Genomic DNA, 20,678 nt, shown 5'->3' with positions numbered 1-20,678 from the left:
TTCCTTCCGATATATGGTAAACCAATATTTGGGTAACAATTGTAGGGCTTTCTTCTCAAACAATTGATTTTTAAATATTTAAAAGCACTTCACATACCAATTGTTATATTGTTATTGTATCGTAAAAGAAGATATTCATATCCATATCGATCAACATTTCGATGATATTGAGGGTTCAAAGAATTTTTTGTGAATCGTAGTGAACTCAACTTCAGTAAACTAAGAGATTTAAGAATTTCGCTCCTTTCAAATATATCATATGATATTGCGATATATCGATATTTTGATTCAATATATCGGTGGTATCGATACTTCGATTCAATAATCGTATCAAATCAAATATCGATACTTCGCAATATCGGAATGTCCCTACAGTAAGCATCTTGAAATGATTCTAAGCCATAATTATTATATGAATAATTTCTCTAGAAGTAGCCATTTTCAAATTATATCGAGTTTAATGCAAAAGATATTGTTTAAATATTAAAATAGGCCATTTTCATTAGTTATTCGTGATTCTGCATCAAGTAAAATAAGTAAGTGAAAAGAAATACGGTATTTACTCTCGAAAACGTATTATTATTAATAAAGAAACGCGAGTAACTTATGAAAATGGCCAATTTTAATATTTAAACAATATATTTTGCATTAAACTCGCAGCACCTTACGCTCAAAAACCCCGAACGCTTTCCGGTCGACCTCTTATAAGAGCCGTAAAGAGCAACCGGGAGGATCAGTGCCTTATATAGCGCGAATTTTGTCTTCGTCTGCAGGCTACGGGCTCAGTTTTGAACGGAGCCCGTAAAAAGCCATATTAGCAGCTGTAAGACGCCTTTTCACCTCGCGAGTCACATCATTATCGCACATCACTAGAGTACCAATGTAAATAACTTCTTCCACTACTTCAAATCGTTCACCACCCAGCAACACTACCAACATAACGATTGGAACCACGCTGTCTACCGACGATCATGTACTTTGTTTTGCTGGTATTGACGGTAAGTCCAATCCTCGCAGTCTCTCTTTTGAAAAGCACGAGTGTCTCTTCCACGGCTCGACGATCGATTCCTATTATATCGATATCGTCCGCAAAACCTAACGTGATGATGGTACCGCTTCTTTGCACGCCTGCTCTCCTAATAGCTCTCTCGAGGGCAGTGTTGAACAAAAGGTTCGAAAGCGCATCTCCTTGCCTCAATCCATCTAAGGTTACGAAGGAGGTCGAGATCTCATCCGCACACTTGATTTCGATCCATCTAACGTTGCACGAATCAGTCTAATCAGTTTTGTTCTATCAGTATCTGTCATAATTCATTTCTCTTCACTGAATCGTACGCCGCCTTGAAATCAATAAACAGATGATGAGTCTGCAAGTTGTATTCCCGGAACTTATCAAGGATTTGCCGCAAGGTAAACATTTGATCCGTTGTTGATCGGCCCTCACGAAAACCAGCTTGGTATTCGCCGATGAAGTACTCCTCAAGCGGCCTCAATCTGTTGAACAGAAAACGTGACATTATTTTGTACGCTGAATTGAGAAGCTTTATTTGTCTGTAATTGGCGCACTCCAGTATGTGTCGCTTCTTATACAGAGGGCAGATGAGGCCAGCTAGCAGGCAGTTTTCTTTCTCCCATATCCTTAACAGAGCACGGTGCAGTATTTCGTACAGCTGCTCCCCACCTTGCTTGAGCTCGTCGGGGGCTTGTTTATCGTCGCTGATGGTTAATCTGTTCTGAGACACGCTGATGTTCTCTCCGTTCAACTAATGCTCAAAGTACTCTTTCCACCTGGCAGCCACCATGGCTTTGTCTGTCACCAAGTTACCTTCACGGTTATTGCACATGACGGGAGACGGTGCTGTTTTTCTCCGCACACCATTGACAGTTTCGTAAAATCTCCGCATATCATTTTGTTCCATACTGTTCTGCACCTCAGTAATGATATCTTCATACTACTTTTTCTTTCTACGGTGGATTCTTTTCTCGGCTGCTCTCGCTTCCTTGTACCGCTCTCTGTTTTTCCGGGTACCAGACACTTACATCCGGCTTCTGGCAACATTCTTGCCTTGCTCATCTTCCACCTTTTGGCACTCCTCGTCAAACCAACCGTTCCTAGGTCGTCTCTGAGAAGTACCTATCACATCTCGTGCTGCTGTGCTCACCGCTCTGTGGATAGATTGTTGCGCAGATTGTTGAGGTTGTCATCTACGTTTGGTTGAGGGGGATTACTGCCCATAACTGCATGTTTGTCACATTCGACATTTTTGACAAATTCGAGTTAATGCCATGGAACGACGTCTAATCGTGAATACTTTCGACCAACTCAATAAAATCTACGAGATTGTTCTAAAAGTTCGAAAAAATATCAAGTTTTTTTGTCACTTTGCTAAATATAACCGCATAACAGGCATATTGAGATTATTCATGGTTCCAATAATTTAGCAGTAATGAAATTTCTATCAGATTTGTTTTCTGTCTATTTACCTAATATTACCGGTGGGCTGTAAAAACAATTCAGCTTCAAATAAGTATTGTTGTATTTATGTGAAAGTATATGAATACAGTTGATACATACTCTTGCGAGCTCATGTGGAACATTTTTGAACCAAAATAATCACTTGACCACTTGACATGTTCAGATACAAGATACCGGAATTCTTGGTATGCGATCCCAGAGAACCAACACAAATCAAATGTTGATTTTCATATTCTGCCAAACATAATCATATTCATTCGACAAAATATGGTCATTGGAAGCGTTTCCGGTCATTTTACATATAGGTAACCAACATTAGTCCAGTCTCAGAACCAGGATTTTTATTGTTAGAAAACATTCATTATGCGTAACATCAAATAACACTGTTTCAGGAAATTGGAACTTGTAAAGTTTGAGGCCGTTCAGTTCCTGCGATAAATTTGATGAATTCTGATTAGAATCATTATAATGATTATACATTAGACTGACAATTCTGTAAGGATTCTGAGAGATCTCTAAGAAGATTCAATAGAAACTTTATAGGATTCTCATCCTTCCTTCCAGAATTCTCAATGGTTCAAAATGAAAAAAAAAATGATTGGAACGTTGTTACCAAACTTAAGTTCCAGTATAAAGATTGAATAAATCAAAAGTACTCAAATTTAACTTCCAATACTTTGGCCTATGCGAAGCAATTGGATTTTATATTTCACGTGATGAGAGTTCCTCCTCAAGGCTTCAGTGTGTTTTTTTTTTGTTTTTTGTTTTTTACAAGGGGGAAATCTGCAAACAGATCCCCTGAGAAGATAACTCAGGGAATGCGGGGATGACGCACCAACGACGACCCGCTAAAACCAGCCTATGCACTGTGCATGAGCAATTCATTTAGAATTGCTCAAGTGGTGAACAGTGCATCGACATGACCCTTGGACTCAGACCCTCATCTCCCCGGAACCACCTTACGGTATTTCTTCGGGAAGGGACCAGTGCATATAGCACAACACGTGTAGCAGAAGTAGCCTAGGCAAACTGCTTCTCCTAGCCGACTTAAACAATGTTACAAGGGACCAGCCTCGGCAGGGCTAATCCTCTGCAGCCAACTCTTGGTCGGCGCGCCATAGACGCTGCAATTCTAACATAATGTGAGTGACAGCCGTGGTTACTGCATTCCAGCACTCGGCATCCGCACACATTCTCTCTATAATATTGTCGGGGGACGTGTCCCCTCCGCATGTAGTGAGCATGCGACCTCTCACAACAATTAAACGGGGGCAATCGAACACTACATGCTCCGCTGTTTCCTCTACACCAGCACAATTGGGGCACGCAGGAGATTCTGAGTGCCCGAACCTATGTAGGTACTGTCTATAGCAACCATGTCCTGACAGAAACTGCGTCAGGTGAAAGTTCACTTCCCCATGGCTTCTACCATACCAATCTGACACATTTGGTATTAGTCGATGGGTCCATCTACCCTTAGTGGAGTTATCCCATTCCTGCTGCCAGCTTCTGAGCGTTTCCTCTTTACACGTGTCGCGGACTCCTCTGGTACCCCTTTGGTTGAAGCATTGAACATCTTCCTTGATGATGAGCCCGATGGGCGTCATCCCGGCTATGATGCACACGGCCTCTTTAGATACCGTCCGGTATGCACTTGCTACTCTTAAGCACATTATCCTGTACGTGCTTTCCAACCGCTTTAGGTTTCTGTTCGTTCTAAGCGCTTTTGACCAGATTGGTCCTCCATACCTTAGTATGGATAGCGCCACGCTTGCCAGCAGCTTGCGTTTGCTGGCAATTACAGCAGAGCTGTTAGACATCATCCTCGAAAGCGCCGCTATAGCCGTAGATGCCCTTTTACAGGCATATTCAACGTGGCTAGCGAAGCTCAGCTTGTCATCGATCATTACCCCAAGATGCCTAAGGGATCGCTTGGACTCTATGGTGCAATCACCTACCGAGATAAGCGCCCGTTGCTCGGACTTGCGGTTGTTGACCACCACCACCTCAGTCTTGTGACGGGCCAGTCCTAGTTTCCTAGACTTCATCCATTCCTCAACCAGGGAAATAGAGTGCGCTGCTGTCAACTCTACTTCCTCCATCGATTCACCATAGACCACTAGGGTGATATCGTCGGCGAAGCCAACAATCTTAACACCCGTCGGAAGGGGCAGCCTCAGTACGTCATCGTACATCGCATTCCATAACAGCGGGCCCAGGATTGAACCTTGAGGTACTCCCGCGGTAATTCGAACGCTTTTCTGCCCCTCCTCTGTGTCATACAGTAGAATCCTACCATCAAAATAGCTTTCTAGAAGCTTACACAACTGCACCGGTACCTTGAGGCGGTGAAGTGCGTGTGCTATTGCTTCCCAGCTTGCGCTGTTGAACGCATTCTTCACATCCAGGGTGACAACCGCGCAGTAACGGATGCCGCTCCTTTTATGCTCGATTGCCACCTCAGCTGTTTGAACGACCGACTGGATGGCGTCCAGAGTAGATTTACCTTTTCTGAATCCAAACTGGTTGTTGGACAGGCCGTCCGCACTCTCCGTATACGGTACTAGTCTGTTGAGAATCAACCTCTCCAATAACTTGCCCGTCGTATCTAGTAGACAGATAGGTATATACGCCGACGGGTCACCTGGTGGTTTCCCCGCCTTTGGTAGTAGCACCAATTTCTGTCGCTTCCATACATCCGGGAAGATTCCTTGATCAATGCAGCGTTGCATCGTGGTTCTGAACATGTCCGGATCCGTGTTCACTGCCGCTTTTAAGGCAACATTCGGGATACCATCGGGTCCCGGTGCCTTGTTTGACGCGAATGATTTCACGACTTCTGCCAGCTCTTCGTTCGTCACTCTCGCCACTTCTTCTCCTTCATCTGCCGCATACGGCGCTGGGGGCCATGGGCTTATGGGATGGTGCGGGAAGAGTACATCGATTATCGATCGCAGCAACTCGGGCGATTTCTCTTGGGGCGCTATGGCTCCTTTGGTCTTAGCCATTACCACTCTGTAGGCGTCACCCCATGGACTAGAATTGCCACTCTCACATAGACTTTCAAAGCATGCCCGTTTTCGACTCTTGATTTCCTTTTTGAGAGCCAACTTTGCCTCTCTGAATGCTGCACCGCGTTCCTCTCTTTGTGCTTCTGTGCGTGCGCGTTGCATTCTTCGTCTAGCCCGAAGGCAGATTGCTCGATAATAACACCACGTCAGTCTTGGTTTCCGAGACTGACTGCCAAAGCAGCTGCTGGGCTGCATCACAGTGGTTTAAATTTAACTGTGTTACTTCCGTTTTGGCTGCTTTGATACTCCGCTTGTGCCCGGACATTTGGGTCCGCCCGTTAAGTGTCCGTTGTCTGCTCTGTCGACACATATTAGGCACTTAGCGATTTGCTTACAATCGCTTGCCCTATGGCCTTCAGCGCCGCATTTTCTGCACATCTTACTTCTGTCGGGACCATTGCAATTCCACGACTTATGGCCCTTCCCGAAACACTTGAAGCAAACTTCAGGAGGCTGTTGTATGCTCAGCCGGCAAACCGACCAGCCTACCTTGAGTATGCCCAAGTTCTTCGCTTTGTTGGCCTCTGCGACCGGCAGCCTGATCGCCGCCACCTGGGTGCCCTGCGGGCCCTTTCTAAGGTGGATGGCCTTACTGGCTACGTCGATGTCACACTGCTCTTTGAGGGCAGCCGAGACCTCCGCTGCATCGGTGACCTCATCCAGATTTTTACACTGGAGAGTCGCTTCAGCAGTAAGGGATCTTACATCAACCTCGTCACCAAGTACTTCTTGTGCCAGTTGCTTATAGACTGCACCCTTTTCCTTGGCGTCCTTCTTTAAGACTAGGATCATTTCACCAATCCTAGTTCGCCTTATGCTTCGCACGTCTGCGCCCAATGGCGATAGCTTCTCTGTGCTTCGCATCGCCTTCAGAACCTCGGCGTATTTTGCTTCCTCCGTTTTGATAACGAGGGCTTCGCCTAAATTCCTACGTTTCGCTGTTTTTGGTTTAGCGCTCTCCTTGGGCTCCGTTTTCGGTTTCCTCTGTTTTTTCTTATTTCCAACTCGTATCCACGGGTTGCTGTTGCCTTGCGCCCGTGGTTCCTGTGGATGCACTGCCTGGTTCCGGTTAACCCGTGGCTCCTTTTTCTTGGCTTTCTTGGCCTTAGGATTGGTGTTGGCCTCACCTTTGTTGCCATGTCCTCTTGATCGCGGGGCTTGGCTCGTGCCAGCTTTTCCGCTTTGGAGGACGGCCGCGTAGGTCACTTTTCCCTTAGCAACCATACGTCTTTTCGCCACGTATTCATCCCCGGAAGCTTCCCTTTTCCGCATCGCGTATCGAATAATATCATCAAATATATTCGCGTTGCCTGTGAAGGAAAACACTTCGGTCTGACACGACCTAGTGTCTTTTTGGCCTTCTACCTTGCCCAGTTTTTCCTTGGCTTTCTCGTAGTCCTGCTTTGCAGCTAGGACTGATTGTCGCAATTTCAGTAGACTTGTTTTCAAGTCTTTGCTGATATTTGTTTTGCTTTTAACATATTCGATGATGACATCAAGTTGCTCAGCAGCTACCTGCATTTTAGGGAGGTACTCCCTATTGCGATCCATGGCCTCGATTAGTCCCGGGCCATCGGTCACCACACATGTTGCACTGGAGCGGCCAGTGCCTGCCGTCGTCACAGTATCTAGGCTTTTGCCCACACTGTTTTCAATAAAGTTGGTCGCCTCCTTCCTTGGCGGGAATCTTAGCCGGTTACTGATAGGTCCAGAAGCCTCTCCTTCACATTCCGCTGGTTGTTTGTTTTGGTTGATCATCTCTTATGGGTCCCCCTAAGAGCCGCTATCCATCTCCGCTGGAATAGTCGCCTTTATGATCCCATGGTTATCTATGCAAGCAGGGAGGCCATGCTAGGGTTGACATAGTCCTTTATGAGGTACTATGTTCAGAGCCAGATCGGCGCAGGTCAGGTAATGGCATCTGAGCCTACTCCCGCCCAGTTGGAACAACCAGGCGACGGATTTGGAACGTACTCTAAGGCCTGCCACGGTTTTACGGGACGGGGGCAGCCTGCGCCCCCGTTTCGGGCCAGTGTCACCCGACCCTACTAAGGGAGTAGAATGTCGCCGCTGTCAGCCTCAAAGCATATTATCCAGTACATATACCGTTACTTGTCCTTTGTCGTGCGCTGCCAGTATACATAATTGGGGCCGTACTGGCGTTGGTCCCAATGTGCTCGAAGCACTCCTACTCGTAATTCCATGCCTTGTCCGTTTGTATCGCGACCAGTATGCCATAATCAGGATCTCACTGGTATCAATCCTGATGTGCCGGTTGGCACTCCTGTTAGTTTGGGCTATGGTACTTTAAGCGGCACCGGTCGCTGTGACAGAGTTGCATTCGGATTTTTGTGGTTTTTATGAAGGTTCATCAGAGCCCACTGCGAACTTCACCACATCCTGGGCAACTCCCCAACTCGCAGAGGTCCTGGGGGGGGGGGGGGGGTCCGTTAAGCCCCTGGACTGTCGTCCCTGCTGCCCCACAGGCTTCAGTGTGTTATATTAACAATTCGTATAAGGTACCGTGGGGCAAGTGGGTAATGGATTTCGCATAGGTGGGATTCTTCAAATTCTAAAGAAAATCCTGATTCTCATCAGAATCTTTTAAAATTCATAAAGAAAATACTGAAAAAATCTCTTTCAAAATCACAGGATTTCAGATGCGATCTCTGCAACGATTCCGATGAGATTCCTAAAAAGTTTGGAAAGCGTCGTGGAAAGATTAAATGTGACTACTGCAAAAATACGTTGAAATGTAAAAGGAATTCTTATAAAAGTTCGAACAGATTTTTCATGATAATCCTGGAAAGATCCTAATCATAATACTGGAAGGATTTGAATACAAATCCTGGATGGATTCTGTTGCGAATATCTTTCCTGAAAGGATTCTGTTGTGAATATTTACCATGGAAGTATTCTGAAGACAAATTTGGAAAAAAAGTTTTGTTGAGTAACATGAAAGCATCCATATGAGAATACTATAGAGATTCTGATGAAAATGCTGGAACAATTCTGATGAGAATCCTGGTACAAGATTCTTGGAACTATTCTGATGCGAATTCCCATCGATGCTGATGAAACCCTGACAGGATTATGTTGAGAATCGTGAGAAGATTTCTGATTTCCCACAAGGATTCTAACAAGCACCTCGAGATAATTTTGAGAGAATTCTGAACATAATTCTGAGCTTGTTTTGATGACAATCCTGCAAGAAATTTTATACGAATCCTGCAATAAATTTGATGAATTCTGATTAGAATCATTATAATGATTATACATTAGACTGACAATTCTGTAAGGATTCTGAGAGATCCCTAAGAAGATTCAATAGAAACTTTATAGGATTCTCATCCTTCCTTCCAGAATTCTCAATGGTTCAAAATGAAAAAAAAATGATTGGAACGTTGTTACCAAACTTAAGTTCCAGTATAAAGATTGAATAAATCAAAAGTACTCAAATTTAACTTCCAATACTTTGGCCTATGCGAAGCAATTGGATTTTATATTTCACGTGATGAGAGTTCCTCCTCAAGGCTTCAGTGTGTTATATTAACAATTCGTATAAGGTACCGTGGGGCAAGTGGGTAATGGATTTCGCATAGGTGGGATTCTTCAAATTCTAAAGACTTTGAATTATAACAAATGAGGTCATGTATATTTATTAGCTTGACTACCACCAAATATAAGCAGTATGCTGAAATTGATTTTTATGTAAAATGAAAGAAAAAAGTACAGCAAAAGTTTTTGAAAAACGTCTATTTACTTTTCACTTGCCCCCCAAGTGAGGCAAGTGAAAAGTTTAACGTTTTGAGCAATAAATTCAAAAAGTAACAGTTATATTCACGATTCCTTTTACCTTTAACATTTGTTAAGACATCCCAATGAACAATAACATAAATAACATATAAACAAAGAACATTTTATTCTTGTTATTTGAAGTTTCTTCTGTTCAGTTATGTTTGTTGAAATGATTCGACAACATTATAACTGCAACATTTCCAATGTTAGTTCTATTATAGGACAGCAATTGCATTTCTGCTCTGTAGAATTTTCACCGCTCGTTATTTGTTTTTCTGAAAATCGGATTTGACGTCGGATAACTCTTCGGGAGAAATCAAACGGAATCCTCTAAAAAAGTATTTCGAAACTTTCTTATGTGGGTAGACCTATACCCCATTTTTTATGTTTTGAACTAGCTTTACATAGACATTCCACGAGATTTTCATGCGTTCTCTTATATTAGAACTTTTCAATCGGCTGTCCGAAGCACACATATGAAAATCGTAATATTTGGCAACCTTTTTTTAGAGAAATGCCATGATAATAGCTTTTAACGCATTGACAATAGTGAATTATCAGCACGTTCTGTTATTCTATGATACTTGCGCACCTTATATACTTATATCTACCTATAGAGAAAACACAAATTCAATCTCTAATGAGAAACTTTTCACTTGCCCCACGTGATTAGAAGATTGACGGTGTATCAATTTAGTTATTGTTAGGTCTATGTCGAATTAATTCTAAAACTTTTTTCTTTGCAGTTTAAAACTGTCAGAGGAGACAACTTAGAAGTGGTACAGAAAATTATTTTCCGCAACTTTTTTCCGCTGAAAATATTAAAATAAGATGGCACGCCGCCAACTTGTTACGGAGTTATATTTAACAGGTTAACAATCTTTCGCTCTATTATGCAATAATGGTTGAAAAATCTCAGGAATCTCTTACCTATCGTAAGGTTCTGAATGGCCTCGAAGGTTTACGCATGAGTTTAAAACGTTAATTCACATGTTTAGTAAAATATGCAAATTATTTTCCATTTACCCACTTGCCCCGCGGTATCTTATTGTAAAAAATATTAATTCAAACATCAAAACCAATTACCAAAGATCTTGGGTTCCTATAAGTTCAATATGTCCTAACTTTAGCTCTAAAAGTGTTCATCAAATGAAACAGTGTTATTTGATGTTTTGCATAGTGCCTGTTTTCTTATGATAAAAAATGGTCTTTTGGAACTCTGAAATTAGTTATGGCTTCTATTCGTAATATGAATCAAAACGGTAGCTAGGAGTTCTAAAAAGAACAAATGAATTGTTCAAAAAATAAGATAAGTTTCTATATGCTGTCTTATGAAAATGTCATAAATACACTATTAAGCGGCCCATGTATCTAAATGTAACTAGCTTTTCATGGTCCTAACGAGTATTTAAATAATGCAACCATTGTCTATGCAAATTAAAGCAATCTTAAGCAATCATCAGGTTGAACATTAAATAAAAATAGCTTCGACTCGTCACAATTTCCAATCCGAGATGATAGGGTTCGATTATCGTGCGGGTTGACGACGATGGCTATAACTAACAAAAATTAATAACCCATGAATAATGAATCCCCATTTTTCACATCCCCATCGGTGGGAGTCAACCGAACTGAAACCCTTGATCGAATGTTGCCCACCTTGAAGCTTGTGGGGAAATATCCTTCGAAGCTCCTTCCCTTTTTTCGTCGTCTGTCTGACATTAATCATGCACACGCCACTTCGATCCTCTCCGAAACCATGTTACGTAGTAACAAATTACACCTCTCAGTGTTTCAGTTCATCATCGGCGAGTACCGTAAACCAGAGCAAATTGATCAGTTTATTAGATCTTTCTGTTATACTATCATGACGATTCCAGATGTCCAACTAATTTCGAGGAAACCAGTACTTCGTTATACGGTTTAATGTTAAAACAAAGATTTTTAGTCTGCATGTTTTCATTTGAAAATATGTAAACTAATCTTTTCGAAAAGCAAAATATTTTAATATCATAAGAATCCAAAAAAAGGAAAACATTGAATATCTGTAATGCGAATGAAATATTTAGCATTCTTGAATTGTAATTCTATAAAATTTGCCCCGGTTTACGGTACCTACCTACCATAATATACCTGACCTCAGTCAGTCCAATTTGTCCCTTACACCCGAAGAAACAGGTAAATTGTCCTTCGGAAATTGCGTGCCACGACCACAATGAACTCCTCCAGTGAAAACGTGATAATAATACCGTACCATTGAATACCTGTTCCACTGACGGATGTGTTGATCGAAAGAATCGAACGAAATGAATCTGACTGTCCCGGTGGTGTCCGGGAGGTTGCGACGGAAAAGCATTGCCGCCGAAGTGGTTCACTGCATAACTGACCTACGGTTGGACAGTGACGAAGGTGTCTCCAGTAACCACCATCACGGCAAGCATGGCAGCAAACGGCGGGGTAGCCTGGGTGGGGAACCGGTGCGAAGGCCATCACTCGTTTCCAGGTACTTGGTTTGATGTTCAAGCTGTGGAATATGATTCAGTAGATTTTATTGTAGAAGAATTTCAAAATTTGGAGAATTGTTTTCTGGAGAATTTTGCAGAACAGCTTATTCTATTTCCACCATTTTTGTCCATTACAGATGGTTCCGACACATATCGGAAGCAGCCGACGCGTACAAATTGCGTAAAGGAGCACACGACTACAGCGAGGACACTTCCGGTGTCCACGGTCAGCAGCCAAAGGATAGCTTCGAAACGGTCACCGAGACGCAAAAGATCGAACAGACCTCGACGCCGATCGATCGGTTAGAGCGCAAAGACAGCAGCCATCAGTGTCGAGCCGTCAGTACCAGTGGAGGACCTATCGGAAGCCATGCAGGGGGACACGCAACGGTTCCCAACAGTCACGTCAGCGTTGGCGGTGGTGGCCTTAACAACAATGAAGATTCCCTGCCCAACAAAAACCATCACCGGACGGCGGCAGTGGACGAGAACGATGACAACGTCGAGAATGAGGAGAAGGAGTTGATCAAACGGCAAAGTCTGCTGGCGGCTCAAGATGTGCCCAGCGATGACGACCGGCCCAAGGACGAAGCAGACGAACAGGGTGGTCAACAGCAGCGGGGTCGAGGGGGGGTCGTGAATAACACGCGAACCCTGACGCAGCAGTGTTCGCTGGTTGCCCCCGGGGAGATCCACGTCAGTGTCAGCAGCGCCCTGACCGCCGAACCGGTATTGACACCTTCAGGTAAATATTAGTCGAGTCGAGGGTGCTGTCTCTCGAGGGATTTCTGACTGACATTGACCTGCTTGCTCCTGGACTCTTTTTTATGAAACACTTATTGGACACGAGAGCGTGGGAGGAGGTTAAATGGGTATATGTTTATCCGATCGACTGTGAGTCAATTGAATTTAAATGAGGCCACCCCCGACGAATGATTATCGGGAAGTGGAGATCGAAGCATCTAGCTGTAACAAAAAATAATGCGTTATTCATCGAGGAGAATCCATAAATTATGACATGCATTGAAAATGGATGGTGTTTTGGAAATTATATTAATTCTCTGAAACTGTTTAAAAAATATGTTCTTCTATTCCCGGCACTGAAGAATCAAGCAAAGATTCTCTTTGTTGTTCGATCAAGACCAATCTTGAAATGAATATTACTGATATAATCAGTATGCTCTAAAGAACTAATGAACGCTTTGGACGAATGTGAATTATTCTTTAAAATATTATAGATTATTGCGCAAACATGTTTTGTTATTTACAACAATGTGATACAATGTAAGTTTATTCGAATAGGAGAAAATTCTGCAACATACTGACTCTACTTTTGATGACGCTTCGTCCTTCCAAGACATGACTTGTGCCACAATTTCACACCAACAAACTCGGTCCATGGCTGCCAGCCTCCAGTTTCTTGATCGTCCCACACTTCCAAGAACTTGCTCCACTTGGTCAAATTATCTAGCTCGTTGCGTCTCTCTTCGTGTTGTTGCCCGGCATTCTCACAACGTGCCCCGCCCATCGTACCCTTCCAGCTTTGGCGTCTTTCTTTACCGTAGAGTTACGCCAACTCGTGATTCATTCTTCTTCTACATACACCATTTTCACAAACTCCGCCAAAGATTGTCCTAAGCAAACGGCGTTCAAAACCTCCTAGCGTTTGCTGGTCCTGTTTGAGTATTGTCCACGTCTCATGCCCGTAGGGGACTACCGGTCTTCTCAGCGTCTTCTAGATGGTACACTTAGTACGGAGGTGAAGTTTACCAAACCGCAAGGTCTTGTGGAGTCCGTAGTAAGCACGTCTTCCGGCATAGACACGTCTTCGCATTTGTCTGCTGCAGTTCTTATCCGAAGTTACCAATGATCCGAGGCAGATTAATTCAATCACCAACTCGAACGCATCTTCGTCGATCATAGGGTTACCATCCGTCCTGATTTAACAGGACATGTCCTGATTTTCAGCTTTTATCAGTTAAAATTGTTTAACAAATCCGATGAGTTTTGCACGTTTATCCGGAAATAATTAAAATGTCCTGATTTTTTCAACTGATCAGATGGTATCCCTAGTCGATCATCACACGACTGCCAATGCGAGCTCTATCGCGCTCGGTTCCTCCATCCAGCAGATATTTCATCTTAATCGTACCTACCTTGTACCTCAGGCCTACCCAACCTTTTTGACTTTTTATCGAAATTAATGGTTGGTGCGTTCGCAAGAATAGACCGATATGAACAAAATTAGTCTCAAATGAAAGCTTGGTAGTATATTTGTCTAATCCATGCTGGAAATTTAAAATTTATATCAATCTCTTTGCTACCGATGCAATTAAGTCCAAAAAATGATCCGGCCCGCGGGCCGGACTGGTTTTTACCTTTGCACGCATCGCTAGCGAAGAGTTTGATATAAATTCAAAATTTCCAGCATGGATTAAACAGATATACTACAAAGCTTTCCTGCTCATACTCGCATAACAGTCCCATTATTATGCGAATATGGGCAGTTTCATTTGAGACTAATTTTGTTTATAATGGTCTATTCTTGCGAACGGTGCGTTCGAGAAGTATTGCCCAAGACCGACGAAGATGGAGCTCTACAATACGCCCGGCAATGGCGTAACACTGTAGACTTCAAGGTACAACAAGCCTGCCCAACCTTTTTGGCTCTTTCTCGACATTAATGTCGAGAAAGAGCCAAAAAGGTTGGGCAGGCTTGTTGTACCTTGAAGTCTACAGTGTTACGCCATTGCCGGGCGTATTGTAGAGCTCCATCTTCGTTGGTCTTGGGCAATACTTCTCCAGTTGCCTCGTACGTTTAGGGTCGCCAGGTCCTCTTCCAATGCGTATATCCAGCGTATTCGTGGTATTCCACGAAGTCGCCGGCCTCTGTCTGGTTCCCTACTAGTAAAAAAAATCTTCAACAACTTCAAATACATCCCCATCAAATACAACCTCAGCCCCTGCAACACCAAGCCTGCGTATATATCTACCTGTAACCATGTAACGTAAGGACGCCATTCACCGCTCATGCTCCATTCACCGCTCATTGAATTATTTTGAAAAATCTGAACAAATTTTTGCAATAAAAGTTATTAGCATGTATTAGTATACCAAAATGGATTGTATCAGAATGAAATCCGTATGATTTTTTATCATATTTTATTTATAAAAAAATAACATCAGGCTGTTTAAGGCGGTAAACATGAGTTTAACAATGATTTTATTATAGTAGGTCGGAAAATGCTTCTTAGCTGCCACGGTTTAATATGTTGTTGTACTATAGTACAAATATAACAACCAGCTAATGAAAGTAAATTATTTCCAACTAGTGCTGCATATAGTGCCTCATACTTAGGATGAGCGGTGAATGGCGCTCTAAACATGTATCATTGGCATACATGTCATTCGGTACAATTGTACATTTTTCACATTTTATCTTTTTTACTACAAAAATAAATGTTTTATCTTGCGCCTAGCGCAAAAAGTTTCGAAAAATATCGAACGACTGATTTTTGACCGAATTTAACATGTCAAAATGCTGTTAAATGAGCGGTGAATGGCGTCCTTACGGTACTTCGTTTTGGTAGAATTAACGGTCAAGCCGATCCTTGCTGTCTCCCTCTTCAGAGGCACGAAGGTCGATTCCAATAAGGTCGATATCGACCGCAAATCCAAGAAGCATGTGCGACCGTGTGATGATAGTGCCATTTTTTTGCATGCCAGTTCTTCTAATAGCACCTTCGAGTGCGATGTTGAACAGTAAATTTGAAAGTTCGTCTTCCTGCTTCAATCTGTCTAACGTCATAAAAGAGGACACCTTATCTGCAATCCGAGCATTAGATTATGAACCATCCAGCATTGCACGTATCAGCTTAATTAGTTTTGCCGGAAAACCATGTTCAAACATTATCTGCCACAGCTCGTTTCTTTTCACTTTTCACGTACGCTGCGTTGAAATTAATAAACAGATGGTGAGTCTACAAGTTATACTCCCGGAATATATGTAAGATCATTCGCAAGGTAAACATCTGGTCCGTTGTAGAGCGCCTTCCACGAAAACCAACTTGGTATTCGCCGACAAAGGACTTCTCGAGCGGTCTCAGTTTGTTAAACAGAATGCGCGGCAGTATTTTGTACGCGGAATTCAGCAGGGTAATTCCTAAGTAATTCGCATACTCCAATCTGTGCCCTTTCTTTTAGATTGGGCGTATGAGGCCATCCAACCAGTCGGTGGACATTTCTTCGTCCTCCCATACCTTCAAAAGTAATCGGTGAATCGACTGGTAAAGCTGCTCACTTCCGTGCTTGAGAAGCTTGATAGGGATCTCATCATTCCCAGCAGCCTTATAGTTCTTCAGCTCGCTGACAGCCTTTTTAACCTCTCCTACTGCCGTGAATCGCAAGTCAGTCCCATCTGTAAAAAGTAGGCTTTGAGAAAATGAACTGTGAAGTTTCCAAACTTGTTTTCCATACGAATATTTAAAAAATTCCAGAGTATTGCAACCTGTTCGAATCTTAAAGAAACTTTCATAATTTGCTTTTCACTACCATACCTTTCCGAGAAAAATATGATGATGATCAAAACACGTTTCATTTTTGTGTTACACAATGAGGAAATCTGTAGTGTATGCGATTACTTTTCATTATGGGACAATTTGACTTGCTGTTTTTTCCTACTTCTTTCGAACAAATCTTATTATCTCATTAGGGCAGCTGAAAGAGCATTGGAAGATATGTTGAAAACTGAACTCAACTCAATTTTGACGAAAATGCAGATGGGACTGACTTGCGATTCGCGGCAGTATATCCGGTGGGTCCACAGCTTGATCGTCATCATTGCTGAAAGTGCTCCTTCCACCTGGCAGCCACCGCCGTTTTATCGGTCAGCAAATTCCCATCTCGATCATTGCACATGGCGGGCACTGGTACGGTATTGTGCCGCGCGCCATTGACCGTTGCATAAAATCTCCGCATATCGTTCCGGTTCATGCTATCCTGAGCTACCACACTTTCCTCGTGCTGCCTTTTCTTTTTGCGGTGGCTTCGCTCTTCTTCGGCTCTCGCTGTCCTGTACCACTCTCTGTTCTGTGGGGTACCGGCCACAATCATATGGCTTCTGGCGGCATTCTTCACGTCTGTCACTCTCTCACGCTCTTTACCAAACCAGTCGTTTCGTCTTCATAGTTGACCCGTGCCAATCGAGTCCCGCACCAATGTGGTCACAGCTTCGTGGATAGGGTCCCACAGGCTGTTGACATCTCCAGAAACATCGATACTTCCCAACTGCTCGTCTAGCTGCTGGCGGTACTGTGCAGCTACCCAATCAGTCTACAAGCGTTGGATATTGAAGCGTAGCGTTCTTTTAGTTCTGAAACTCGTGTCACTGCGCTCGAGTTTTAGCTACGACGAGATAATGATCCGAGTCGCAACGAAGTTCGATATTAGGACCTCGGAAGGTCATCTGAATGTCACCCATCCACGTGGTTTATTATCCCAGCACGTGGTTTATTTGGGAGCAGGCAGGTGTTTTTGTGGATACTCTTTCGTGCGAAGTAGGTACTGCTGATTGCCATCTCTCTAGCAGCAGCGAAGGTTACTAGCCGCAGGCCATCATCTTCTGTACCGTAATTTCGGGTGAAATTGATCATTCTTCATGATTTTTCTGGCCTGCTTTCTAAAATACTGTTAACACAATACAACTTAATGCAGAAAAACAAGTACGACGATGAATCTCATTGGCTCATGTACCGACATTTTCTAACAAATGTGATGCGCTAAAAATCATCTCTAAAATAAAAAGTCGGGAGATCCCATTTCGGGGTGAAATTGATTACTTGTCAATTTGATTATTGTTAGTTTTGAAATCAACTCTACATACTTAATTTGGATCTCCTAAATCTGAATGTGCTTGCAAAATTCTTAACAAGACAATATTTATAGAAATAATCAATAATTAAATTACAAGAATACCGCGGAAAACGCCTAAATGTAGGCAATTTTCTAAGGAATTTCGTGATATATAACAGAAATTCAATTATTTCAACAAAACGAGTGTATTGGTACGAATTTTGATGGTTAAATCAATTTTGGGGATGTATTTCAAGCATCCTCACAAATTTTCAGACTGAAACCATGTCTACATCCTTGCTTAGAACTAGAAGTTCATGGATGTCTTTCAATACCACACCAAACATGATTCTGAAATTTTACATTATTTTCATGGAAATAAACCTTCTTTGACACAAAAAACTTCACAACCCACAAATGGACAATATTTAAGACTAAAAACGTTCATTTACTACAGGTTGCATTGGTTTTGGTGCACTATTAGTAAGAAATAAAATCGCGTGACATGGTGATCAAATTCACCCAACTGATAAATTTCACCCGAATTTACGGTAACGGAATGGAGGCTTTCCGTTCCAATGACGTGTCGGAAGTAATCTTTTTTCCTTATCTGCGCATTTGCGTCGCCGATGACTATCTTGACATCTTGTTTTGGGCAATCTCCGTAGGCCTTATCTAGGCTCCCATAGAACTCATCCTTCATGTCATTGGGCTTATCGTTTGTTGGCGCATATATGCTGACTACAGCCTGGTTGAAGAACTTGCTCTTTATTCTCAACACACAGATTCGGTCGCTTACCGGTTTCCACAGATTAACTCGCTTCATCTGCTTCCTATTCATTATGAAGCCAACTCCACGTTTTGCTCTGTCGCCACCGCTGTAGTAGATGTGATACTTGAATGAAGTGTTGGCGACGGGATCCACTGCTCAGAATTCACGCTCTCCGGTTTGCGGCCAGCGTATTTCCTGGATAGTTGCCGCAGTTCACGAGCTAGGAGCGACTTTCCAATCTTTATCCTTTATTCGTTCTTGCCGGGTATGTTGCCGTAAAATCAATTCGTTTGCTCTATTTTTGCCTTTCTTGGTTGGTGAAGAGTTTTTGATAGGCCACCTAACCAGAGTTGCGCTACCTACATCGTGCTAGAGAAGCTGCCTCCTCGGTGCTGCCAGCATTGTCAGTGTGTTCTTTACATGATAACCACGGTCATAGCCATCACAGCTATGCACCTTTATCAGGGCTTTGGACCTGTAGCTCTGGTTCTCAACAGTTTCAGTTCTTTCGGACATGGCACTATGGTGAGCCGTCATGCGCTAGCGATGTTGTCTTCAACGTGTTTAACTTCAGTCCAACACTTTCTGTTTCACTTTTCACTTTCAGTTTTCAAAACAATAAAATTACTATGGAGATATTTTTTAAGAATTTCCGGGAAAATTTCAAATATTCGTTTGGAATTCTGATATTCTGATACAATTTCCCTGTGATTCTTCGGGAAATGTTCTTGATTTTTTTTTATTTGATTGTTAGTTTCCATTTTTGATTTATCAGTTATTTTTTGTAATCACTCTTCAATTTATACGGAAATTTCTTAATGAAACATCTGGAAAGCCCAATACTTAAAAAAATCCAATAAGATTCAACGGAAATCTTTCTAATACTCTTATAAAAGTTTTTCTGGAATACAGTCGACTCTCCACATCTCGATGTTTTACATCTCGATATCTCTCCCTATGTCGATAATTGCTTCGATCCCTTCATTCTGCATACGATTTCTTACTCCATATCTCGATATCCTCCTTATCTCGATATCTGCATATCTCGATGTGTTCCTGATGATGATCCCAATTTTCTTTCCATATGTCGATATGAACATTATCAAAGGTTACTAGACCAAATTTAAGCGCTTCAGAACAATTTGGATACTCGAAATAAAGTTTGTTTGTTTATTATTTTCCTAGTAACGGAGTGATTTTCAATGTAGTGTTCATTCAATTAATGTTCTTTGTCTCGATCTCTCCCTATCTCGATGGTCCCTTCGTTATCGAGATGTGGAGAGGCGACTGTAGTTCTGGAAATTCCGTTTGAAATTCTTCCGAAAATCTTTCTGGCGTTCTTCCGAGCATTGCTCTAGATCTAATCCGGAATATTTTGAGTAATTCTTCTTGTCTTAGCGAATGTTTCCAAAAACCCTGGAAATTTCCTCAAAATCTTAAAGGGATTCTTCCGAAAAAACTTATGGGATTCTTTTGGATATCACTATTAAATGCATCAAAAAATCCAATTTGTAATTCTTCCATAAATCCTCATGGGACTCTTCTAGATTTTTACGAAAATCCTTAATTAATTCTTCTAGAAATCCCCCCAAAATTAATTCAGAAATGTCTCTGTGATTCTTCCCGAAATCCTTCTACAAAGAAATTCCCAAAGTATTTTCAGAAGAATTCCAGAAAGTTATTCGGAAAAGTCCTAGAATTATTGTCTGAGGAATTCCAGTGGTATTTCCAAGAGAATATCAGAACGATTCACGGTAGAATCCCAGAAAACTTCCGTTAGCAACCTTGAATGATATCAGGATGATTGGTATTGAATCTCAGAAGCGTTACGGAAGAACAGAAATAATTCCCGAAAACAATCCAGAAGAATCTTTGAAAGACATTATGACACCTTCCAGCAAGATTTCCGGAAGAAATCCAGAAGTATTTACGGAAGAATCCTAGGTAGATACTCTATAGAATAATCACACGGAGATTTCTTGAAAAGTCCAGGAGGAATGCCCAGAAGTAGTAATTTCGGAAGAACTTATGAAAGAATCTAGTAGGAAATATTCTGAGTATCCTCAGAAAGATTTACAAAAGAATACCATTAAGTTTTCCGAAAGATTCATCCAAAGACATCCGGAAGAATTCCAACAGGGATTTTTGATATTTCAAATTATTCCCTTCCTCGTATGATTCTTTGCAAGTGCTTTACAAGATCCTTA

General features: G+C 42.2%; 1 protein-coding gene across 9 annotated transcripts in view; it reads left to right on the top strand.

Moving 5' to 3' along the window:
* The window catches only part of LOC5577203 (rho guanine nucleotide exchange factor 11), a 434,547-nt gene that overhangs the window by 383,633 nt on the left and 30,236 nt on the right, over nucleotides 1–20,678 (top strand). For all 9 annotated transcript variants that reach the window (XM_021853821.1, XM_021853819.1, XM_021853825.1 and 6 more), the window contains one exon: nucleotides 11,987–12,594. In XM_021853821.1, the coding sequence (XP_021709513.1) occupies nucleotides 11,987–12,594 (608 nt within the window). The remainder of the gene's footprint in view (nucleotides 1–11,986; nucleotides 12,595–20,678) is intronic.

Source organism: Aedes aegypti, chromosome 3 (genome assembly GCF_002204515.2).
Source record: "Aedes aegypti strain LVP_AGWG chromosome 3, AaegL5.0 Primary Assembly, whole genome shotgun sequence".
Classification (NCBI taxonomy): Eukaryota; Metazoa; Arthropoda; class Insecta; order Diptera; family Culicidae; genus Aedes; species Aedes aegypti.
Note: the sequence above shows the minus strand (reverse complement) of the source record. Positions and strands in the feature narration are given on the sequence as shown.